General features: G+C 35.4%; 8 protein-coding genes across 13 annotated transcripts; 4 read left to right on the top strand and 4 right to left on the bottom strand.

Annotated features, from left to right (window-relative positions):
- The first annotated feature begins 313 nt into the window (after positions 1–313).
- LOC103859079 (receptor-like cytosolic serine/threonine-protein kinase RBK2) lies at positions 314–3978 on the top strand. The gene is made up of 8 exons (XM_009136563.3): positions 314–1362; positions 1439–1545; positions 1628–2020; positions 2259–2510; positions 2759–2996; positions 3074–3209; positions 3328–3477; positions 3558–3978. The coding sequence occupies exons 1-8, from the start codon at positions 1310–1312 to the stop codon at positions 3726–3728; spliced, it is 1500 nt and encodes a 499-aa protein (XP_009134811.1). The 5' UTR covers positions 314–1309; the 3' UTR covers positions 3729–3978.
- Positions 3979–4286: 308 nt separating this feature from the next.
- Positions 4287–6400, bottom strand: LOC103859078. The gene is made up of 2 exons (XM_009136562.3): positions 5792–6400; positions 4287–5057 (listed from the first exon to the last, which is right to left on the bottom strand). The coding sequence occupies exons 1-2, from the start codon at positions 6130–6132 to the stop codon at positions 4403–4405; spliced, it is 996 nt and encodes a 331-aa protein (XP_009134810.1). The 5' UTR covers positions 6133–6400; the 3' UTR covers positions 4287–4402.
- Positions 6401–6872: 472 nt separating this feature from the next.
- LOC103859075 (WD repeat-containing protein 48) lies at positions 6873–12019 on the top strand. 6 transcript variants are annotated; one of them, XM_033288989.1, is made up of 20 exons: positions 6906–7112; positions 7207–7246; positions 7446–7545; positions 7661–7819; positions 7938–8003; positions 8120–8209; positions 8290–8586; positions 8692–8789; positions 8881–8916; positions 9019–9139; positions 9220–9456; positions 9542–9637; positions 9738–9803; positions 9897–9935; positions 10035–10169; positions 10279–10631; positions 10771–10864; positions 10948–11127; positions 11250–11356; positions 11687–12019. In XM_033288989.1, the coding sequence occupies exons 3-19, from the start codon at positions 7447–7449 to the stop codon at positions 11346–11348; spliced, it is 2265 nt and encodes a 754-aa protein (XP_033144880.1). In that variant the 5' UTR covers positions 6906–7112; positions 7207–7246; position 7446; the 3' UTR covers positions 11349–11356; positions 11687–12019. The 6 variants fall into 6 exon arrangements, with proteins under 6 accessions (XP_033144878.1, XP_033144880.1, XP_033144879.1 ...); XM_033288990.1 differs by having other exon boundaries at positions 6918–7112; positions 7207–7286; XM_033288987.1 differs by lacking the exon at positions 7207–7246 and having other exon boundaries at positions 6873–7111.
- Positions 11902–14215, bottom strand: LOC103859076 (coiled-coil domain-containing protein 12-like). Its single transcript, XM_009136561.3, is given in 5 exon segments — positions 11902–12139; positions 12384–12498; positions 12610–12661; positions 12663–12719; positions 13019–14215. Coding segments are annotated over 5 exon segments (420 nt in total). The 5' UTR covers positions 13156–14215; the 3' UTR covers positions 11902–12080.
- A 1456-nt stretch (positions 14216–15671) lies between these two features.
- On the top strand, positions 15672–16945 carry LOC103859074 (acyl carrier protein, chloroplastic). The gene is made up of 4 exons (XM_009136559.3): positions 15672–15876; positions 16190–16297; positions 16383–16505; positions 16583–16945. Exons 1-4 carry the CDS (start codon positions 15829–15831, stop codon positions 16709–16711), a joined length of 408 nt encoding a protein of 135 aa, XP_009134807.1. The 5' UTR covers positions 15672–15828; the 3' UTR covers positions 16712–16945.
- Positions 16946–16965: 20 nt separating this feature from the next.
- On the bottom strand, positions 16966–19109 carry LOC103859073 (protein CANDIDATE G-PROTEIN COUPLED RECEPTOR 2). The gene is made up of 6 exons (XM_009136558.2): positions 18697–19109; positions 18027–18218; positions 17717–17879; positions 17523–17625; positions 17363–17444; positions 16966–17186 (listed from the first exon to the last, which is right to left on the bottom strand). Exons 1-6 carry the CDS (start codon positions 18982–18984, stop codon positions 17109–17111), a joined length of 906 nt encoding a protein of 301 aa, XP_009134806.1. The 5' UTR covers positions 18985–19109; the 3' UTR covers positions 16966–17108.
- A 623-nt stretch (positions 19110–19732) lies between these two features.
- Positions 19733–21888, bottom strand: LOC103859072 (protein translocase subunit SecA). The gene is made up of 5 exons (XM_009136557.3): positions 21170–21888; positions 20698–20846; positions 20457–20618; positions 20099–20214; positions 19733–20011 (listed from the first exon to the last, which is right to left on the bottom strand). The coding sequence occupies exons 1-5, from the start codon at positions 21411–21413 to the stop codon at positions 19993–19995; spliced, it is 690 nt and encodes a 229-aa protein (XP_009134805.1). The 5' UTR covers positions 21414–21888; the 3' UTR covers positions 19733–19992.
- An 890-nt stretch (positions 21889–22778) lies between these two features.
- LOC103859071 (putative defensin-like protein 184) lies at positions 22779–24981 on the top strand. Its single transcript, XM_033286621.1, has 2 exons — positions 22779–23090; positions 23186–24981. Exons 1-2 carry the CDS (start codon positions 23030–23032, stop codon positions 23353–23355), a joined length of 231 nt encoding a protein of 76 aa, XP_033142512.1. The 5' UTR covers positions 22779–23029; the 3' UTR covers positions 23356–24981.
- Positions 24982–25007: the final 26 nt, after the last annotated feature.

Raw genomic sequence — 25007 nt, 5'->3', positions numbered from 1 at the left:
GAGACGGCATCGGCTTGGAATCCTTAGAAATGCCTCCAGAGACATTGTTTATGGAGAGAATTTAGTGCTGTTTGTTTGGTTGACACAGCTACCTGCGGCTGCGTCGGCGTCAATTTTTTTTAATAAACTTCATTGATGCCGGTACTGCATCTGCGTCTAAACGCTGCGTCCTCGCATCGATCGCCGAAAAAATTTGCGTCTACAATTAAAACTGCGTCGTCATCGGCGTCTACGAAACGAACAATAACTATTTTCATTGATGCTGACGCCGACGCCGACACTGACGTCGACGCCGAAAACTGCGGCAACCAAACGAATATGACTAAAGAGAATTACAAGTTAATTTCTATACAAAACTAAGCATATACAATATATTATGTATTTAGTTGTTAACTGATTACTTAGCAAGGCCTTTTGTTGTTGTTTCAAGTGTGCAAGTTAGCATTGTTTATTATTAGACTCAGTGAAACGGATATTCAAATTTCTTGTAATGTTTCTTGTGTCATAAGCAATATGTGTGTATCTACAAACCACACACAAGTTTGTACAACAGTTTCCACAAACCAAAAGCCACAAAACTTCATCAGTAAATGGTACAAATTTCCAAAATCAAATATATTTCCGAAATCTTTAGTTAAATGTTGAGTGCTTCAAATATATATTAGAAATCACTAATTAAAAAGTAACAAACGCTCTTCAGATAAGAGTATAATACTAAAACATAAAAGTACATTACAGACAAAAACAATTAGTTGTGTGCAAAGCAATAATAGTAATACAGGTTTTAATGCAGGCTTTCTGCATCATGTACATCAACACACGGAAATGATTCTAATTAGGTAATCACAAGAAAGTTGACAAAACGAAAATATAAAAAAACAAGTAATGTATTTATTTTTTAAACAGATTAGCCTAATTAGCAGGATGAAATACTGCAAGAATGTAAACTGCAAATTAACGATATGAATACTTAGACAGATTTACTCAATTCTGATTTTAAAACAATCTATAAATCCCTTGAATCACTCAGAACTTTTATCCTAAAAAGGAGAAACAAAAGCATTGCTATATATAGGATTTAGTCGTACTAGAGTCTAATTATAATAGATTAACAAGAAAACTAATAGATATATTCACTGGTCAATAAAGAAGCAATTAAATTAGTAATCAAATCTAAAACACAAAGCTAAAACCTTTTCTTTCGGGTGTCTCGAGACCAGCACCAAGTTCAAAACTTCCTTCTTATTTCTTTTCCATGATTCTCTCTGTCTTTCAAGTTTTAGGTTTCTGATAAAATCTTAAAAGTTTCATGGTTGTAGACAAAATCAACGTAGCTTCTCCCTTATGTTGTGTTCTTCCAATGTAATTACTCAAATCATTTCTATGTTTTTCTTTCTCATATTTGGTTAAGTCTTGTCTGAATCTTCTTTCCTGCTAGGTACGACTCAAAACATTCAAGTTATGTCACTGAAGAAGATTCCGACGACCTGAATCACACTACAAAACACAAAAGAACTAATGCTATGCTTTCTGCTTCTGCTCACGGTAAACCTAATATATATCATTGCTTGTACACCAAGAAACCTAGTTCTTCCAAACGTTTCACGATTTTTCTTCTCTCTCTCAGATCTGAGATGTCTACAGGTTGAAAAAGAGAAGCAAGATCCTGAATCACCGAGAGGAGCTCTAGAAGCATGCTTAAACCGATGCTCCATCTCTTCCTCAGAAGACCCTCCTCAAAATAAAGAAGCTATCGAAAACGCAGACGTAGACGTGCGTTGCAAGAATCACAGAGCATCTTCGAACTGGGGGAAGTTCTTCAAGCTTTGGAAACGCAGGTCCATGAAACGTTTGTCTTCTTTCCCTCCGTTAAGCTGTGCCCCAGTGATCTCCAAACGCAACAAAAACGCAGATCCAGACGTCGATGATCTGAACCTTCACGATATCTATGACTTCCAATCATCTCTTCACAGCTTCTCAATCACTGACCTCGAAATAGCAACTGACTATTTCAACCCTGGTGACGAGTCTTAACTTATATTCTTAACATACTAACTATGTTTTTATCAATTCTAACATTTTTTAAAAGTTTTTTAATCGAGTCAAAATGTGTTTTTATTACTTTAGGCATTGGTTTTATTGATTACTAACATTTTTTTTAGTTTTTATCGAGTCAAAGTGTATTATCTTTTACTACTTTAGGCATTGTTTGGTTGCTGTTGTGACTGAGATTGTAAAACGTTAATAAACGTTTGCAGAAAACATAATCGGGAGAGGCGGTTACGCAGAGGTTTACCAAGGGATTCTACCAGAGGGAAAGCTAATCGCTGTGAAACGTCTCACCAAAGGCACACCAGACGAGCAAACAGCTGAGTTTCTGTCTGAACTCGGGATTATAGCTCATGTTGATCATCCAAACACAGCCAAGTTCATCGGTTGTTGCACTGAAGATGGAATGTATCTTGTTTTTAGACTATCTCCTCTTGGAAGCCTAGGCTCTCTACTCCATGGTATTTACGTCCACTTTTAAACTTGACTGATTAAACAGTAATCATGACCGAACCTGAGATCTAGGAGCCATAAACATTTTTAAGTTAATAGTAGACATTTTTTTAAATAATTTGGAGACCATGAGATATATGTATATTAAGTTATTAATAACACTTTAAATTTTGGGGGATAAGACGAATGTTTCATTCGATCCGGTAACCATCTTACTGTTAATAATGATTATAAATCTTATGTTTAAAATTGTCAGGACCTTCAAAAGATAAGCTTACTTGGAGCAGACGTTACAAGGTGGCATTAGGAACAGCAGATGGACTAATGTATCTTCATGAGGGTTGTCAAAGAAGGATCATCCACCGTGACATCAAAGCCGACAACATTCTCCTCACCGAGGATTTTCAACCGCAGATTTGCGATTTCGGATTAGCCAAATGGCTTCCTAAGCAGTTGACGCACCACAACGTTTCCAAATTTGAAGGAACATTCGGGTAACGTTTTGTATATCATTATTTATTTAACAATGTTTTAAGAATGTTTCCTAAACGTACGGTAACGTTTTGATTAGGTACTTTGCTCCTGAATATTTTATGCATGGCATTGTTGATGAGAAGACGGATGTTTTCTCCTTTGGAGTTCTTCTCTTGGAACTCATAACCGGCCATCCAGCTCTTGACGAGTCTCAGCAGAGCCTTGTCTTATGGGTTAGTATAAAGACCGGTTTGACATAATTGACTCTTAAACGAACCGGTTTACAGTCAATTGTGCATTCCTTTAACCAGTTTGTTACAAGTAAATGTAACGTTTTCTATATGGCCACAGGCCAAACCGTTGTTAGAGAAGAAAGAGATAAAACAATTAGTGGATCCATCGCTTGGAGATGAGTATGATCAGGATGAGCTTAACCGGTTAACTTCCACAGCTTCTTTATGCATCGAGCAGTCTTCTCTTCTAAGACCCCGTATGAACCAGGTACAATGATATAAGTTATCCATTGCGTTATCAGTTAACGGTTTTGATTCTTGTTTGATTATTTTAAAAATATATGTCAGGTGGTGGAATTATTATTAGGTCAAGAAAGTTGCGTTGTGACACCAAGAGAAGACAAGAGAAAGATGATGCAACGAACGTATTCTGAAGAGTTATTTGATAGTATAGAATATAACTCAACTAGGCACTTGAGAGATCTTGATCGCATTCGAGAGGTTGCTTTAGCTTCTTGAAAGTTGAACAATGCCATTATGTAAAACTATGTATGTACTGCATCTAATGATTCTATTTAGCCATTGTGGACCTGTTGTTAGGCCTGTGATTGAATGCAAGCAAATGTTGAAACTTTCGGGTTTCAGAAGCTGCCTTGAACGTATGGTTTACTCTACTTATTTCGTTTCTCTTGTTTCCACAAGCTTTAGCTGTTCTATATCATTGTACAGAGACTCCTCACACGTCCAAACAAATTTCTTTTTTTCCTTATATTGACGGTAAACATAGGACTAGTCTACAAATCTATGAAGTTATACCTATCTTTAATACTCGATCAAAAACATATACAAATACCAGAAAAAACAAAACTAATATCATAACAGAGCTTTGGTTCACAAAAAAATAGTTTTTTTATAGAGCAACTCACAAAAAATAGTTAAATCAACTTTTTCACATGCAGTATCAACTTTGTATGTAACTGTAATCTTTTGGACATATCTTTGTCCCTTGAATGTTAATTTCTTATCCGGTGGAGATACTTCTTTTGTGCACTATTATTGTTAGAGACTTGTGTCAAATTAACAACAAACAAACAAATGATAACAACTCTAAAGATATGAAAACAATATGTTTATGAACATTACATGTATCTCTCCGACCACAGTACTCCTTCAAGTACTTCCGACAATCTTTTTTATGGTCTTAACCGTCTAAACCCAAACCAAATCTCGTAATGATTAAACAACAAACTATCATGCGTCTGTTTACCAAGATACTCAAGCCCCAAACTCGCTAGCTTCTTCCCACACTCGTCTCCACCTAACCTCGAACAAAACTTCACGTTATGCGACACAAAGATCCTCCCTTCATAAGGCTTCAACTTCTCCACCAGCCTCTCGAGTCCCGCCCACACGAGCTTATCAGGCATATGGAGAAAGACCGCACTCGCGTATATAAGATCATAGCTTACACCCGAGCCGAACTTGCTGAACTCCATGTCTTCTCCTCTGAGTATAAGAGGTCGTTTGTGCAAAAGACCTTGAGAGGGAAGCTCGTATCTCAGAGCAGCCATTAGAGAAAGCTCGTCCTTTTCGAGGCAGTGGAAGTGTGAGGGATTGAGGTAGCGGATGAAATGCAGACCCACGCGTAAAGTGCCGCATCCGATTTCGAGGACGCGAGAGTTTGGTTTGAGATTGGAGGATTCGGCTAAGAACTCGAATACGTCGCGGCCGCCTGCCCATGGCTCGCCGTAGTTGCTGTGGTGCTGCTCGACTAGTAACTCGCCAGGGCATGGAAGAGCTGTGTGGTTGTTTGCTTCTTCTCCTTCGTAATGAGATATACCCTTGTACCTGTTATGAACAACACAGAGTAAAATCTTTTATATTCTAGAAACAGAGTAATGTAATGAAAGATCATAACTTTACAACTTAGATTAGTTTTGCAAAGACAGTGACAACTAAGAATTAAGAAACAAGAGCAGAAGATGGTAAGATCTCATCAAAAGCCTTAAACTAAGTAAAAACTAAAAAACAATCTAAGGTCAGATACGTAATGAATGATCAACACAGAGAAAGCTTGAGTTTTTCATATTCTAGAAACAGAGCAATGTATAATGAAATATCATAGCTTTAACATTAGATTAGTTCTGCAAAGACATTGACACCTAAGACCTAAGAAACAAGAGCAAAAGATGATAAGATATCTCATAAAAGACCCTACACTTTGGTAAAAACCAATCTACACGTCTTTCATATTAAAAAAAACAGAGCAATGTATAATGAAAGATCATAACTTTACAACTTAGATTAGTTCTACAAAGACAGTGACAACTAAGAACTAAGAAACAAGAGCAGAAGATGATAAGAGATCTCATCAAAAACCCTACACTTTGGTAAAAAAAATCAATCTACACAGAGAAACAATCTCTCAGCAACAGTCTCGGAGCTTGTTGGATTCAAACACAAATGAGAACCCTTTCATTTAAAGAGACCATGAAAGCATACAAACTTGTTCCCTAAGCTAACATCAATAAGATTCTCAAGAACCATTCAATACTACTTAAGCTTGAATCTGTAACGCTTACTGTTTAAGATCTGCGAGTTGTTGATCTCTAGTGCGAGGATTAATCCCTTTCCTGAGCTCATTCTTCTGCATATGCAAACCGTTGGATCTAATCAGATCCCTAACCCACTCTATATCCTCTCTCGTCGTCGATATCCTCTCCTCTAACCTCACGTCACTAACGCTTCCACCGACTACGTTCGAAGAAGATAGAGATGGAGGACAGGAGCATGAGGACGAGGAGAGGGAAGAGGAGAGGAGGAAGAAGACAGCAGCTGCGAAGGAAACGGAGAGTACAAGCACCGGCACGCTCACGAATATTCCTTTCTGCATCGTCGGCGAAGAGGAGGAGAGAAACGCCATTGATGATGAGGATAGAGAGAGGAGAGAGATCTCTCGTTAAGGAAACTAGTGGAAGGTTTTGTTGTCATTGTGATTACTTACTATAATTAGTATGTCGAGATTAATCTTTTGATTAAAGATCGTAATTACTAATAACTTTAAAGCTGTAATTTTTTTAATGAATTAATAATTACTCGAATGTATACTATTGGATGGGTTCCCAAATATCATTCTATATTTAATTACTAGCTCCCAAATGTCAAAATATCATTCTATATTTAATTATTAAAATTTATTTTATAATCTTTTTTAAAAAAATTTTTGGAGATGTTGGAAAAAAAAAATTGGAGATAAAGATGATTTGAATATTGAATGCTATCTTACACATGTATATATCTATATCAATAAGAATCTTATAACGCTGTAGAAAATGTTATTATTCTCTGTAGAAAATATTTACTCAGAGAACTTTGTAAAATTAATAATTATCAAGTTTATTACATCTAGTATATACATATTTTTGAAAGTTTCGGATTTTGTAATTAACCGGTTTATGTATATGTAATAGGAAAATAATACCACATTAGAAAACAAGAATTAATAATTATCAAGTTTATTACATATTTTTGAGAGTTTTCGTCTTGTAATTAACAGGTCTGTGTATATGTAATAGGAAAATAATACCACATTAGAAAAAAGATTTATATAAATCTTATCCTTAATAATAAAACAAATTAAAAAAAAAAGATTTATGTAATCTTATCCTTAAATAAATAATATTTCAAGTCTCAAGTGCGAAGCATTGGAAAAGAGTTTGTGTTCCTAATGTCCTCCTCCTCCTTTACTTTTTCTCTTCATTAAAAAAAAAAAAACTTTTTTATTTTCCTTCTTCTTCCTCCGATTCTCGCCATCACCACAGCCTTGGAAGAAAGCTCTGCTCTGCTCTGGTGTGGCTTTTCCTTAATTGACTCTTCCTCCAAATTTGTGCAAAACTTTCGAGGTTTGTAGATCAATCTGATTCCCCCCAAATCTCAATTCCTTCCCGCGCGAAAAGATCGATTCTAGGGTTTTGAAAAGTGTGTTGAATCTCGTAAGTTAATCATCATCGATTTATATCGGAAGTTCAGATTAAAAGGTGTGTAGATTGTTTCGTCTACGACTTTATTTAGATAAAGGTGTGAAATTTATAGTTTTTTTCTTATTTGAGGACTGTGTTGAATGGATCAAAAGTTTTTTTTATATCCAAAGGTTTTGCCTTTTTTTGATTTTTGATCATTCAGTTTAGCTTCTCTGTTAGCTGATTATCCACTTGCTGTGCTTTTGTTCCTTTTCAGGATGCACCGGGTTGCAAGTTCTGGGAGTAATGGCGGTTCTGTCCGCAATCGCAAAGAGAAGAAGCTTACCTATGTCTTAAACGATGCCAACGACTCAAAGGTCAGCTTCTTTTACCTCCATCCATGCTTGTGTTACCTTTTCTTTGAAGTTATAGTTATCTTCTTCTCAAGCTCAACTCTGATTATGCTATCTTGTGTAATTTGTCACGCTGCAGCACTGTGCTGGCGTTAATTGCTTGGATGTGTTGAAGTCGTCTGTTTCCAGTGATCGGAGCTACCTCTTCACTGGAAGTCGTGATGGTACACTCAAGAGATGGGCTTTTGATGAGGATGCGTCCTTTTGCTCGGCTACTTTTGAGTCTCATGTTGATTGGGTATGGAGTTTTTTTTCTGACTCTCAAAGGCTAACTGTATTGGAATTAGTAATTAGGATCGTGTGACTTGTCCTGTTGTACGTTTGATAATTTTTGAGCTCCCTTGTTGGTTGGTCAGGTGAATGACGCTGCTTTGGCTGGTGAAAGCACTCTTGTTTCTTGTTCTTCAGACACTACTGTCAAGGTTTGTGAATTTGTCACAGTTGCTTGCAGTTGCAGTAATATCCTTCCTTTTAATATTTTCTTTTGGTACCACCATATTGGGTTCTTAATACGGCTTATTTTTTCTGTTACAACTAGACATGGGACAGCTTATCAGATGGAGCCTGTACGAGGACTTTCCGTCAGCACACGGACTATGTTACTTGTCTGGCAGTTGCGGCAAAAAATGTATCTCGACTACATGCTTTTTTTCTGTATGATATGTTAAGTTCTCGTTTCTGATACTAACTTGATGTCGTTACTATTAGAACAATGTTGTTGCATCTGGTGGCCTTGGCGGGGAGGTTTTCATATGGGATATCGAAGCTGCTTTATCACCAGTTACGAAACCTAATGATGCAATGGAAGAAAGTTCTACAAATGGTCTTGGGAACTCTCAGCCCGTTACCAGTTTAAGAAACGTTGGTTCGAGCAACAATATCTCTGTGCAGTCATCACCATCCCATGGGTACGCACCAACGATTGCTAAAGGTCATAAGGAGTCGGTCTATGCGTTGGCGATGAATGATGCAGGGACGATGCTCGTCTCTGGTGGAACAGAGAAGGTACTCATACAATTTAGGCTGCTGAGAATATAGGAGAACAAGAACACAGACAATATTTGGGTTTATGTGTTCTGAATACTGCTCGGTTCTTTTTGTTTATTGCAGGTTTTGCGTGTCTGGGACCCTAGAACTGGTTCAAAAACTATGAAGCTGAGGGGACACACAGATAATGTCAGAGTGCTGCTTCTGGACTCAACTGGCAGGTAAGTTTTCCTGTTTTTTTTGGTCGTTTTGGTGTCTATTTTCTTCTCTGTCTGATATATTTCCCTTGTGTTTCTCACCTTGATACTGCAGGTTTTGCTTGTCTGGGTCCTCTGATTCTATGATAAGGTCTTTATCTTTTTTTTTAATTACTTCATAATTATGAGCCCTGTGGCTGCAGCTGTAGTTATCATTTCATTTCTTCTAACTGGTTCTACATTCATTTTCTAGACTTTGGGATCTTGGTCAGCAGAGATGTCTTCATACCTATGCGGTGCACACAGATTCTGTGTGGGCGCTTGCATGCACTCCATCATTTACTCATGTTTATAGCGGTGGAAGAGACCAATCTGTGAGTAGACTGCAAAAAATTTCCTCCAAAGTATAACTTCCTTTTTTAATTTCCATTTATGTGGTTTTTGTTTCTGTCAGCTATACTTGACAGACTTGGCAACTAGAGAGAGCGTTTTGATGTGTACCAAGGAACATCCGATCCAGCAATTAGCGTTGCAAGATGATAGTATATGGGTTGCAACAATAGACTCCTCTGTAGAGAGATGGCCCGCCGAAGTACAGAGTCCTGAAAAGGTCTTTCAACGAGGTGGCTCTTTCTTGGCTGGGAACTTGTCTTTCAATAGGGCGAGAGTGTCCTTGGAAGGACTAAATCCAGTAAGAAAAAATATAGTTTCTTTCCTTTAAATGCTTCTGTTTAACCTTTTTGAGTCGGGGTGTCTAATTTTTGGCTTGTCTGCAGCCCCCTGCCTACAAGGTGCCTTTAATGACTATTCCAGGGAGCCACCCGATTGTGCAGCACGAGATTTTGAATAATAAAAGGCAAATCTTAACCAAGGTGAAATAAACTTTTCTGAATGCTCTTTTGGTAAGACCACCGTTGATAGACTTGTGGAAGGGTCGATTATATCTTCTGTTTTTTTCTTTTTCTTTTGCAGGACGCAGGTGACTCAGTGAAACTATGGGATATAACTAAGGGTGTTGTGGTAGAGGACTTTGGGAAGGTATCTGTTCAACTTAGGCTTCTATTTGAGTTTCTGATAGATTATATATACATGCTTCTGTTATCCTGAAATTATCTGTTTCCATGTTTGCAGATATCATTTGAAGAGAAGAAAGAAGAACTGTTTGAAATGGTAAGTCGCTTTGATTTATTTTCAATGATTATGATTCTTTGTGTTTTTGCAAGACTAGCAGATTTGTATATGATGTATTGTTCATCTCTACGTTTTCAGGTAAGCATTCCATCATGGTTTACTGTGGATACACGACTTGGATGCTTATCCTTACATTTGGAGACTCCACAATGCTTCTCGGCTGAGATGTATTCAGCAGACCTCAAAGTTTCCGGGCGACCTGAAGATGATAAGGTAGATAAAACGCGTGCATCTTTACTTATGTTGAAGTTAACCAGAAACTTTAATCTTACTGTTACACAGCGTTAATCGATCTTTTGTCATTGGATTGTGTGATTTATAGATTAATCTAGGTCGTGAAACACTAAAAGGCCTGCTGGGTCATTGGATGGCAAAGAAGAAGCACAAACCAAAACCCCAAGCTCTTACCTCTGGAGATATTCTATCCGTAAAGGATACCAAAAAGAATCTGATTGCATCCAAAAGTGAAGACAGCAGTGCTGGGAATGATCCGGTGTATCCTCCATTTGAGTTTCCTTCTGTCTCCCCTCCGTCCATCATCACTGAGGGCTCTCAAGGAGGTCCATGGAGAAAGAAGATAACTGAGTTTACCGGAACTGAAGATGAGAAGGACTTCCCCTTGTGGTGCTTGGACGCCGTCTTGAACAATCGCCTCCCACCTAGAGAAAATACAAAGTACAAGCCACCACCTTGTTCTCTAATAAAAAAATTAGTTAGGACTTTTAGCATTTTACTCACTAATATTTTTATAAATAGATAAAGCACACCGTCTTGTTTTAGTATCTTACATTGGAAGGTCTTTTAAATTTTTCAGATTAAGCTTCTTCCTGCATCCATGCGAAGGCTCAAATGTGCAGGTGGTCACACTAGGGAAACTTAGTGCACCCCGGATCTTAAGAGTTCACAAGGTAAAATTATCCATCTGTAAATTAAACCTACAACTTATGCTTGCACTTTCTGTTATTCAATGGCTTCTTTTTGGCTACTGTAGGTTACCAATTACGTTGTGGAGAAGATGGTCCTTGACAGTCCGTTGGATAGTTTAGCTATTGATGGAGCAAGCGTTTCAGGAGGACCACAGCAACTGTTTGCAGGAAATGGACTGCTAACGCCTGGATCAAAGCCTTGGCAGAAACTCAGACCTTCCATTGAGATCTTATGCAATAACCAGGTAAGTCAGCTTCAAGGATATGTTCTACCAACACATCAAAGAACCAAAAAATTGGTTCACTGGTCTAGTTTATCGTTTGCAGCTAGTGGCTGAACAAGGTTTTTTTTTTGTGATTATATCAGGTCTTATCTCCAGAGTGGAGTTTGGCAACTGTGCGGACGTTTGTATGGAAGAAACCTGAGGATCTAATCCTCAACTACAGGGTGGCTATAGCTAAATAACTTATGAGGTAAATTACTTGAAGAAGGTGAAAAAACTCATGAAAGAATGCATTTATGTGAATGTGTTTGTCAAGTTGAAATTTGTGAAACACCAATCTCCATCGACGTGATGGTTCTTAACTTGAGAAGATCATTTGATTTTAGGTAATTTACATCAGAAAGAAGATAGAGGGAGAGAATTGACTTAAAAAAAGCCTTGGTAGATTTTTTTTCATATGTTCTTCCTGATACACAGAAGCCTTTGTAGATTGCTATTTTATTTTATATTTGCAAGAATGATAGGAACATACTTTATGTTGAGGATGAATATCATCACCATATCCTTTATTGCCTTACAGATTTGTGACCAAATGGGAATCTGCTGCTTCATATAAAAAAACACATGCAAGTCTATAGCTTTTCAATGTTTGTTCATTCCGAAGGGGTATAAATCATGGTTTAGTTTACTCAGCTTTCATGCTGGAGAATAATGGGGGGAAGCGGGCGTGAATGCAGAGAGCTGTTGATAAAAGGTCCAAGATTTTAGATGAGATGGTGTCGACAACTTTACTAATATTTGTACATTTAGAGCTTTGAGAAAGAGTAAAAACTTACTGTCTCTGTTTTTCATTGTGCCCTGAACAAATGCTCTGTAATCTAAAGTAAAATTAAACACTCATTCACAAGCTTCAGGCAAATTCCCTGCTCCATTTACGATCAAACCGGATTTAAACTGTCATGTCATCAGGTCTTTTAGCTCTCTGTTGCCTCTTCATCAGCTTCTGCTGTCTCACGTTCTTTCTCATGCTCCTCTGCAATAAGAAAACGAATGTTAGTCCCATAATAACAGTTATTTCAATTCCAAGGGAGTCCGATTCCTATACGTATAAATTCTAAACACTAACACGACTTTCACTTGCCTAATTTGGTTTGATTGCCTTCAACAGACCACAATGTGAACGAAATGATTGTTTCTAGTACTACAATTACTCATGAACCATCATGCATGTTCATTAAAGTAAGCATCAAGCATGTAGATGAAGTTGCCACACTTACCCATGAGTTTATACATTGCCTTCTGAGTCCGCCTTTCGAGTTTATCAAGCTTCTTCTGGACATCTCTTCGGAGGTCCCAGTTCGGTTTCTTTGGAGCAATGTTAACAAATGGGTCCTGTTATTGATAAAATTCAAACGTAAGCTAAGCGTGTCACGAGTAACGATTCCAATAACAGAGTATTTTGGTTGTCCATTTAAAAGTATGAAAAGAAAAGCAATCACAAACCTCTTTCTTCTCCACTGCAGGTGGAAGTGCAGCAACCGGATCTTCGAACTTTACCGTCCTGAAGCTCCTTATCTTGAGGAACATAATTTCTAAACTTCATGGCTGGACCACTGTCAAAATCCAAGAGAATACAAAATAAGCAATAAGCGCATTTTAGCAAGAACAGTCTTAGCAACGAAACCAATCACTTAAAGCAAAGTATACATAAGAATGCAATCTCAAACCGAAAAAAAAAACTGTTTGGTAATGGAGATGTTATGAACACCATTACTAGTTAAGCTCCTTTTTGCTTTAGCTAACACACAACAAGAAGCATATCATCAACAACCAGACGCTACTCAAATCGTTCCTTCCTAAATATCTTGTTTTTTTTCAATGATTCATGCCAAAGAACAAAAAGTATACTCACTCTTCTTCTACGACAGCAACATCATCACCATCTCCCTCTTCCTTGCTCTCAGAAAGCTCCTGAGCTGCCCTTAGAGCTCTAAGTGCCTCTTTACGAGCAGCAGCTTTCTCTTCTATCGAATCACTTTCACTACCCATTGATATTACTTCCTGCTAAATAATTATCAAATCAGCGAGTGAACATTAGCAATGGCACCTCGAAGCTTCGAGCTTTTTTTTTTTTTTTCAAGGAAAATCTGTATAACATAACAAGGAAGCTAAAAGAGAAGACAACTCGGGCCCAGCAAAATCATTATCGTGGCTAAAATCATTTTATAAGGCCCAATTAAATTATTATGTTGGGCTCATTAAGCTGAAAACATAGACTGGGGTATGTTTCAGGCCATTGTCTATTGACTATTGAGTCACTCTGTGTGCCATGGATTTTAATTTGATCTGGCTTGTATGTTTTCGTTAAGACCGGTTGACAAGGTACCTTTCAAAATTTTTTTGTCAACTGAAATACCTTTCAATCTAATTATGTTAAATTTAATAAAAATTACAATAGAAACTCTATAATTATTTTTTGATAAATTAACAAATTTTGACATTTAGTGTAAATTATGGTAAGTTGAGTCAGTGTAAAATATAACACAATTTTTTAGAAAAAAATTATATAAATAATATATTGTTTTGACAAAAAATATAATTTCAATGTAAACATAAACATAAACAATATACTGTAATAAAATTATTTAAAATTTTTAAAAATACTCAAAATTTTGGATGTTATTTTTTTATTTTGTACCTTAAATGTATTTACGATAAATATTGTTTATACACCAAATAATGAAATAACAAAGACATAAAATTTGTATAAATAAAATTTAATTAATATATATATATACCATAAAATCAGACATTTTCTTATTTTACTAAAAAATATATATAAATCTAGAAGGAATTTTTTGTAAATTAATAATTTTAAAAATTAATAAAATATCATATTTACAACATAACATTATTAATTTGTGACTGCATATAGTCCGGTCCATTTGTCACTTACATTAGTATTATTGATTGGCTATATACTTGCATGGTTTAATACTTCAGAGCATGTCCATCGGGACTCCTTAGAGCATCTCCAAAGGCACTCTATTTTTTCCTCTATAATTTACACTAAAATAGAGTAACTCTATTATAGAGTTAAATTTGCTCCAATGGTTCACTCTATAATAGAGTTACTCTATAATAGAGTGAAATATAGAGTAATCCTATTTTTTTACTCCAAATATAGAGTGAAAAAACAAAAATACTCTATATTTCACTCTATTATAGAGTAACTCTATTATAGAGTGAACCATTGGAGCAAATTCAACTCTATAATAGAGTTACTCTATTTTAGAGTGAAATATAGAGGAAATTATAGAGTGTGATTGGAGATGGTCTTACGCGAAGGTACTTAAAAAAAAGGAAAGAAAAATAAATCAAAATTGAAAATAAAACAGAGGACCGCTACTTAAATTGGTATTTTTGGGTTTGGTAAGGATCCCTACGTGGCGCGCTACTACTGGACCACACCTTAATGTGTCTCTCTCCTTCGTCGGTCTTTCTCCCCCCCCCCCCCCCCGAAATCAGTTTTGTTTCTCTTCATCTTCGAAAGGCGATCTCTCGCGACTGCTTCCATCTCCGTCAATTCGCCGTCTCTCCATTGTTTCTCTCCCATGCGCTGAGGCGAGATAAGTACGAAAATCCCTTTCTCTATAGGAAAATAACTTGTAAAATTAATTTTGAAGATGATGATTTAGTGAATCTTTTGCATGTTGTGAATCTTGAAAAAATAACTTGTGAATCATTAAAAAAAATGGAGTCTTTTGCATGATGATGATGATGGGATCCTTGGTTGATTTAAACTACTGATGATGGTTAAGCTTCGTTAGACGGTTGAAAAAATGGAGTCTTTTGCATTGAAACAGAGTTGGTTTGGTTGAATTTAACAAGTAATGATCATGAGATTATTGTTTCTTTTGGTTGATTCTAACTTGTGTTGATGGTTAAGCTTCGCTAGACTGTTTAAAAAATGGAGTCTTTGGTATTGGAATAAGTGATGATGATGAGATTATTGTTTTTGTTATCGTATTGTTAGATAGAAACATAGTTCACATCTGTATTGTTGTGGTTTTAGTTTTCGTTTATCTTTTTACAGAGAAAAGCTTTTAATTTTACTTTCTTTGTTGGTTGTGTGATGGTTGAGGATGCGCGTGGAAGAAAGGCAACAGATTCATGGTCACCAACGTGCTGCATAGTAAAGGAATTTGTGTTTCCTTTATAAGTTGTGTTTCCTCCGAGTGTAAAAGAACATTTCTCTTATAACATTTAAAAAAAAAAAAATTCATTTGCTTCTTTTCTTTCCGAGTGTAGAAGAACAAGTTTGAAGCTCTTTTATTTGTTTAAAAAAAATTATTTTTTAAGTACCCCAATGAGTTCTACCAATGGAGGATGAAAAAATTAAATAGATTCATAGAGGTTCTAAACCTTTCAAATCACTAAATAAAACATTAATTTAATTTTAAGTACCCATTAGGGGTCCTAATGGATGGAGATGGTCCGGTCCATTTGTCACTTACATTAGTATTATTGATTGGCTATATACTTGCATGGTTTAATACTTCACAGACCCTAACAAGGCCCATATTATTACCTAACGACGACGTTTCCAATGCATCAAGCTTATAAATGTAAGCCAGCTACCTCGGGACAACACGCTCTTTGTACACTCCGCCATCTTTACATCTCTTTCTCGAGCAGATCTCTCGTGAACAACAGCTGACAATGGCGACCACTTTCAGCGCCTCTGTCTCCATGCAAGCCACTTCTCTGGTAATAAAATCTTCTTTTTCTTGTCAAAATCCTCACTTTGTTTCCCAGATCGCTCTGATCGTTACGTGTTTAGATCATTTTGCATCTGATTCAAGATATTTGCTAGCTTTTTTTTTATTGTAAGGATTAAAAGATGTTAGCTTTACGAATCTCATTCTCTTTGTTGATCTGTTGCCGTTTCAGAGAAAACTTGTGTGGTTCATTTTGAGTCTGTAAATTTTCGATCTGCGTTCATTTAAATCACAGAAGAATACTCATTTGAGTTGTGTTTTGAATGTTAATGTTTTGTTTGTTGTGTTGATGAACAACACAGGCAACGCCAACGAGGATTAGCTTCCAGAAGCCAGCTTTGGTTTCAAGGACTAATCTCTCCTTCAACCCACGCCGTTCAATCCCCACTCGCCTCTCAGTTTCTTGCGCGGTATGTAATTGTACACCATTGTCAGATTCTTTCGTGTTTTTTTTTTGTAATATATTCTTTTCTAAAAGACATCTTGGTTTATTAGGCCAAACCAGAGACAATAGAGAAAGTGTCTAAGATTGTCAAGAAGCAACTCTCACTCAAAGACGACCAAAAGGTCGTTGCGGAAACCAAGTTTGCTGATCTTGGAGCAGACTCTCTCGACACGGTAATGCAATCAATGTTTATCTATGTGAGAAAAAAGAACTTGTAATACTGATTAAGTGAGTGTTGTTTTTGATGCAGGTTGAGATAGTGATGGGTTTAGAGGAAGAGTTTGATATCGAAATGGCGGAAGAGAAAGCACAGAAGATCGCTACTGTGGAGGAAGCTGCTGAACTCATTGAAGAGCTCGTGCTACTGAAGAAGAAGTAACTTTAGTATAAATCACCACCTCTCAATGAAAGTTAAAACCTTTAAGGCTTTGATGTTTGTTGTTTTCATATCTTTTCAGTAATTTTCTTTTAATGTGTCAAGAAGCTACTACTGTCTTTGTCCTAGTTGTTTTAGTAGTATCTGTATCCACGGATTGCTATTTGTCTCCTGAAACTTTTGGATTGGTGCATGAAAATTTTAGAATAACATGGAATGAGCCTCATTTACTTAATATGAATGTTTGTTCTTTTTACTTTTCTGAATCAAGCAAACTTTTATATCATAATGTACAAGGAGTCTTTACACATGCATAAGTAAGAGTAGGCCCTAAAAAGAAGTGAGAATAACTTGATATATATATAAACAACTCTAGACATATTGTATATACAGGTTCTTGTTATTCCCAATCGGCGTCAAAGAATCCAGCATCTTTCATCTCTGAATAGTAGACGTTCTCCAAGTTCAGATCTTCTTCCTGCAGCAAAACCAAAGTGAACTTAAGCACCAAACCATTTGAACATTCAACAATCATATGGCATAGGGGGTGTTAAGGTGATGGTGATTAGTGATACTGATGGTGCTGTAGTGATGAAAAGGATGATGGTGATACGATGATAAAGTGGTAGAGAGATGTTGAGATGAGGGAGTTACCTGGAAGAAGTCTGCAAGGAAAGTAACATACAGAAGAGGAAGATAGAAGGCATGGTAACAAACACTTGTGATCCCATACAACCTGTGAAACATTTTCAAATATTATCTTCTTACGTTCAAGAAACAAGAGAAGACTTTCTAAATAGGTTCAGGGTTTTACCATAATCCAAAATGAGCGCCGTTTGCAGCAAGAGTGCATGCGAATAGGGAGAGTCCATTTAAGGCGAGCATGCAAGTTATGTACTTATAGAAAGCAGGTCTTGCTGTCAAAACAAAACAACAATAGCCAATTTGATGAGTGACAGAAGCTGTTGATGCAACCATAAGGAGGACATGAGTGGTCGTTGTATTTACCTGGTAATCTTTCTCTCCATTTAGAGTTGTACATGAAGAATATCATCCCGTAAATACCCGCAAGCAAGAGCTTGTGGATGACCCATAATCCCCATTTCACCTTTTGTATATGTTCATTGTTGTCGATAAACAATTCTACCCCGAATCCAAAGAGATAGATGGCCTGAAATGAACAATGAAAGCCCAAACGGATTAGCTAAAGGTAAAAGAGTAACCACCAGACAGTACAAGTTCGCATTTATTTCATCAACTACAGCACAGACATGATCTAGAAAGTACCATCAGATAGTTATGAACACAACAAAGGTACCTTGAGAAGCAAATCAAGACCAATAACAAGCCCAGAGATGAGGAAAGTTCGAGTCAATGCTTCAGAGCCACTTGCATAGTTCCCTTGGAAGAGAAAGGCTACCAAGCTTACTTCAAGAAACAACATTCCAGATGTTGTGAACAAAGTCAATACATTCCAAACTACTTCTTTCCCAGGAGTGCATTCCCATGCCTAAACATAACATCAAGTAAAACTTAAAAACTCGAAAAAAAAAATGAAACTTGTTATAACACATGACATATAATCTAAAGTAAGTACATGAACAGACTAAACCAAGTAAAAAAATTTCCTCTTAACCAGCATCTTTGCATACCCAATTAGTTAACAATTACAGCTTATAACAAATCCAGAAGCTTTTCTAAAAAGTTTGTACCTTTACTGATCCTTTAAAAAAACAGTTTCTTCAATGTAAAGTTCTGATCTTTGAGAAGCAACATAACCCTAAAACATCATAGTATGATTAAACCCACCAAGTAAAGCATTTCATCTTAGGTAGCATCTTAACATAACCAATTAACCATTACACCTTAAAGTTTGTACCTTTACTGATCCTAAAAAAAACAGTTTCTTCAATGTTAAAGTTTTGTTCTTTAAGAAGCAACACAACTCTAAAACATCATAATACGAATCCAAAGTTAGCACAACGAACCTGAAGGCAACACCAAGCAAGATTGAGCAAGCTAACAAGCCAAAGACATCCGTAATACGCAATCATAATATAAGATCTCCGATTCGAGAGCTTGGCCAAGCTCTTCTTCGCCTCGTACGCTAAGTAAGCGACGAATAGAATCGCTGCTACGACCAGAACCGTGTTGTGGAGAAACCCATGGCACTTCCCGACCCATCCGCCGATAAAACCTCCTCCGGTGGCCGGAGAATTAGGGCTTAGCTGTGAAATCACGAAAGGGGTCTCCGCGATCTCCCCGAGAATTCGCATCTGGCTCGATTTGTGCGAATCCCTGATTCTAGAAAAGGACAAACGATTCGAGATTTGTTTGGGAATACGTATGATCGTGCTCGCTAACGACCAATTCCATAGACTAGTGATTATACAAAGTTACAGGGTGCTAAAGATAATGTAACACAAAATTGGGAAGAAAGTGTAAAAAAAGTAAATTGTAAGGTACAAGTAATAAATATAATATAGTATTGGGGTGAAATTATAAATAAATAAGTTGAAGAAACCCTTCTCTAGCCCGACCGTTGAAAGCCACGCGCCATTTCTGCCTTAACGACCTTGAATCGTTCCCGCGAATTTTTTTTTTCCAAATTTCCTCTTCAACTCATAACACAAGGCGCTGTTGATGGTACACTCTTTACTCACCACTCTCATTGTCAATAAGATCTAGTGCAATGCGAAAGAGAAACACTCTCTTCTTTCTTTCTTTATTTCTCATTATGAGTCCGTGTGAAATGCAGTAGAAAGAGGACTTAATGGAGCTGAGGAAGCTGAACACAGAGTCACAGCTTTGGCAAAGATCAAGAAAAGGGCTTGAACCATGAATCCAACCCTTCTTCTCATCTTGATCTTTCTTTCTGATCTTCTCTTTTCACACTTCCACTCTTTTACATACAACACAGTTAAAAAATAAACTAATGTATTTTTTTTTTCATTTTAATGATTTCAACAATTAGGATAAATAAGGTAGCTTTAAAGATAAATAGTCACTAAAGCAGCCAAAAAAAAAACACATAAACTGTATTTGTAGATTTTATTTAGGCTCTGAAACAAAATAAATAAGTCTGCATCATACAAAAAGGAATGGTCTAGAAGCAAAGCCAATTAACAGCAGAAGCTGAAACACCATAACAAGCAAATGAAGCCAAGAAAGAGCTAAGAGAAAACTCAAAAAAAAAAGATTATGTAGCTTAATCAAACAAACAAACTATAACAGATGACGGATCAAACTCGATCTCTGGATGTTTGAGTTCAACTTCTGCTTCTTCAATCCTTTGCGCAACATCTTCAAAGGAAGAATAAAAAGAAGAATTACATTTAGGCACATGCAGCTTTTGAAAAAAAAAAAAGGAAACTCTTCAAAATTGTTTACCTTTTATATCTCTTTTTGGAACCACAGGGACAAAGCGCATTGCGGCTGATCTGCCCACTCTTGGCTAAGTTAGATCTCGCCATATCCATCGGGGTTGACCCCATCATTTTTTGCAGCTTCAATATACCAAAGATAACACATTCAGTGTCAGCTAAATAGATGTAACACCAAATTAACCAAACAATGATCTGTCTGATTGTAAACTAATAGCTTAACAACCGACATAATGCAAAGATAACTCCAGTTTCTAACCAATGAACATCAAATCCAACGAATCATGCAACAGAACCAAGGTACAATTCACATCTTATTATGGAGCTAAGAAGAAGCAAATGAGTATAAGAAGTGAGAAGAATACCTCTCCCATATTCTTTGGTAACGGTTTGCCTCCATCTTTCAACTCTGTCATCTTCTTGTGAGCTTGCCTAGCCCAAGTAAACTTGGACAGCGTATTCTCCACATCCGCTATGGTGCAGTTGCATTGCTTAGCCGCTTCTTGCTTATGACTCGCTTGCAGATTCTACACATCAATAGAAACCTAGTGCCAGAGTCAAGACATTGACTAACATACAAACATATATGGTAAGAAAGAAACCAACCTCTCCTGTAGCATCACGAGCTCCAAGGTACCTCATAATGGTTTCTTGTTTCTCAAATGCGTCTGCAAAAGTGGCCTCGCTGCTTCGACCCACAATGTACTGCTTGAACTTCCCTAACCTTTTAGCGTTCTTCAGTTCATCGGCGAATCCTAAGAATCAGTTTTTGCATCCAAAGAGACAACCTTTGAAATGAGTCCACACTCAAACAAAACACACAGTTCCAACTTTAGAGAAAAATGTAACAACTTTAAGCATTCTTCAAGTCATAAGCGAATCTTAGAATCATTTTTGCATTAAGAGACAACCTTTGATTACTTTTTGCATCAAAAGAGACAACCTTTGATTACTTTTGCATCAAAAGAGACAAACTTTGATTACTTTTGCATCAAAAGAGACAACCTTTGATTACTTTTGCATCAAAAGAGACAAACTTTGACGAGTACAATCAGTTTAACACAATGTAATAACTTACGGAGAAGAGTGAAGTCTTCAACGGGTAGATTCGACTGTTCCACGGGAGTATCCTTGTTTCCTGTAAAGACACCTTTGATCGAATCCATCCATCCGTGAAGCGTCGCTGTGGATGCGATGGATCGGTGCTGAGACGGAATCGGAGAGCCACCGGAGATGAAGAGAGAGTTTGCGGAAGACGACGAAGAGAAAATTGGGTCGGATCTTAACCCGAAAATGAACTTGAGAGCTCTCGAATACGACATTTGCTGTCTATGGAAGTTGATTTCTCGAGAATTAGGGTTTTAGAGTTTCTCTCAGGTGTAGAGGAAGAAGAAGATGGAGAAAAACCCTCACCGTATCGGAATGTAAAACGCAGCGTTTTGGGGATTAGATAAAGTTAATTCTTTATATTTGTCAATGCTCCATCGGAACAATGTCATTTTGAAATTATGTTTGTTTTTGTTTTAAAAAGAGTGTTATTCTACATTTTTTTTATTTGTCCTATTAAATAATTAATCTATTTTTATAAATTATTTTTTTTTTATTTAATTAAATATTGAATAAAATATATTTTATCATTTTTTCTGTAAATATATCACATTGACAATTTTTTAAAAACAGAATAAGTATTATATTTTTATTGATAAAAAATAGAGTTGTAGTTTTTCAGAAAATCAGTGGTGTTATTGGTTATATAAGTTGAAATCAACTCTATTAGATTTCAAATAGTTTAGATTTTAATTTTTTTATTCATTTATAATCTAAGATACATGATTTACTTTACATATTTAAATCTTTGTTAATGTATTTATAAATTCAACATAATATGATATGATTTCTATAACAGAATTACAAAGTTCAAAAAACTATAAAATGTACGTTCAAGAAAACGATATTATCATCATAAGATCACCATTAATACACAATGAAAACAATATTTTATATTCATTATTATGAGTAAAAAAATATAATAGCATATTTGAAGTAAGATAAGAAAAAAAATCCCAGTCTTGGTTTAGTCAACAATGAAATCAATGTTCTAGGTTTGATCAAATGACTGATATAGATGAAAAATCCAGATGCTAATTTTATAAACAAAATGGGAGACACTGACTTCATAAAAAACTGTTCATATATTTTCTAAATACAAAGAATTTGATTTATTAAAGTGAGAAATGATGCCACTAGATGAGTACTTTCATCACGTCATGTTTTTTTTCATTTGATTCTTGGTTTTAACTGAAAATGTTTATATATAAAATCATGATGTAATACGTTAAATTTTGACTCCTATATTTTACACACAAAACTGTTTCCAAATCCATTGAAAGTATTTCAAGTCAAAGGAATTGAATTTTTTTATCAAACATGAATAACACCAAATTTTAAATCTTGTATTGAAATCTTATATTGAATAACAATGGATGTGTTTAAAAAAAAATAATAACAATGGATTTTAAATTCTTTTAATGAAAATATTGTAAATACAAGAACCAGTAACATTAGAGTTCAAAATCTTTTAACAAAATATTTTAAATACAGTAACCAATAACACAAGATTTTGATAAAAAATTTAAAATCAATCATTGAATAACACTAGATTATAAAACCAAATGAATTAACTTTAAATCCACTAACAATTAACACCTCCGCACGTTTCTACATTCTAGTCAAACTGAGGATATTTTTCTAGATAAGAAACAAGAAGATAAAAACTCATCAAATGACTGAAACAAAAAAAATCACTCATCAAATAGGTAAGGCCTTAATAAAAGAATATATGTATAGGACTTACATATTTGCAATTTGTCTATAAATATAATAGGGTATTGTAAGCTCTAAAGCCTACTTTCAATCTTCCCAACACCAGAAAAGAAAAATGAAGATCTCTTTCTCTTCTATTCTCCTCATACTAATTGTCATTTTCATCACTTCTTCTGGTAAATTCTTATATATTATTTGATTATTTTTTGGGTTAAACTGAGAAAAACTGAAACTTAAAACAACGTAATTTTGTTTCTGATTATATGAATAGGAAATAATAAAATGGTAGGAGAAGCAAAGAAGTGTTTTGCTGGGTGGACATGCGAAGGAGAAGATGAGTGCAGAGAAAAGTGCATTGCTGATCACAAAGGAGATGGAATATGTGATTTGTTCACTGCGTTTCCGGTTCCTAAGCAATGTCTTTGTCAATATGATTGCTAGTTTCTCTCTATGAATGCAAAATAGTGCTTCTTAAATTGTAATGGGTAAATCTTTATTCCATTTAATTATGTGATCAAAAGACTAAAAGTTTAAATAAAGTGTTCCAACATTCGATAAAATCGAGAAACATGTTATTTTATTATAAAAAAGAAAGTCTTAAATATATTACCATCATTTAAATAAATTAGTGCGGTATATGATAAGAATTATGAGTAAAATATGATACTAGGACATAAAGATATGTTAAATCATATGACATTGCTGTCTATGGAGGTTGATTTCTGAGCAATTAGAGTTTTAGAGTTCCTCTCAGGTGTAGAAGAGGAACTGAGGAAGAAGATGGAGAAAAAACCCTCGCCATGTCGGAATGTAAAACACAGTGTTTTGGATATTGGATAAAGGTAATTCTTATATTTTTGTCACTATATCAGTATTTTGACTATTTTCCAATGTTAATATTGGAGAAAATGTTTATGAGATATTTTCGGCATGGTGCAAGACATATCGTTAGGAATGGATTACATAGGACGATTCAGAGTGATGCAGTCAAACGATAATCTTCATAAAATAGGTAGATTTGTCGGTTGGTATATCGTCTATGTAACGTTTTTCATAGTTTATAAAAAAAATTAACAACTATATGGATCATTGGTTGAGTCGTTAACAAATTATAATTTATCTTTTTATATATCTTGCTTGTATATCATATTTTATATTTTAGATTTAAGTATAAAATTATTTAATGAACTATAAAAAGTAGATATACAAACAAGAATAAATTAGAAAAAAAATGTGGATTTGGATTACCATTACTGCTTGATTAAGAGATTTAGATTAATTTATAATGATTTAAACCAATTTAAATTATATTTAACTGCTTTACAACTGTTTAACCTGATTTGAATAGCTTATTACATTTTTTTTTATAATATCGTTTTGTTTGAGATCAATTTTTAGAACATTTGTAGTGTCTTACTAATAAGAAGATATACCAGTAGCTTTTCAGAAAATCTAAGGTTTCTAGTCAAACTGAAGATATGTTTCCTATGTGGTATTAAGAACTCTATCAAGAAACAAGAACATAATCATTCATTAGATTTTGACCCAAAAAAAAAATCACTCATTAGATAAGACATTAGTCACATTAGTAAAAAAATATATATATGTATATCTATCTACTTTGACTAAGAACTACATATTTGCAATTTGCCTATAAATATAATAAAAGCATCTCTATCAATGAACTTGAGAAAGCTCGATTTCCAAAACAGTTTTATTGATTTTTTATTTTTTATTTTTTATTTTTTTCATTTGACTTTAAAAATAAAAAATAAAAATAAGCAGATTAATCGCGGACCGCCAAATGTCATGGAACCCGCGAAACAGTAATGATACCGCCTTTTACGGGAGAAGTTACAGGATACGGATTCACAAAAGACAATTTATTATATTTTTTTTTCTTGGAACTTGTGTAAACTTGAGGTTAAAACCTCCAATGGACATGCTCTAATGTAATCCTAAGCTCGAAAGCCTACTTTCAATATTTCCAACACCAAGAAAAAAAATGAAGATCTCTTTCTCTTCTATTCTCCTCATACTAATTGTCATTTTCATCACTTCTTCTGGTAAGTTCTTATTATTATTTGATTATT

Source organism: Brassica rapa, chromosome A03 (genome assembly GCF_000309985.2).
Source record: "Brassica rapa cultivar Chiifu-401-42 chromosome A03, CAAS_Brap_v3.01, whole genome shotgun sequence".
NCBI classification, from domain to species: Eukaryota; Viridiplantae; Streptophyta; class Magnoliopsida; order Brassicales; family Brassicaceae; genus Brassica; species Brassica rapa.
This window is presented reverse-complemented; position numbering and strand designations above follow the sequence as displayed.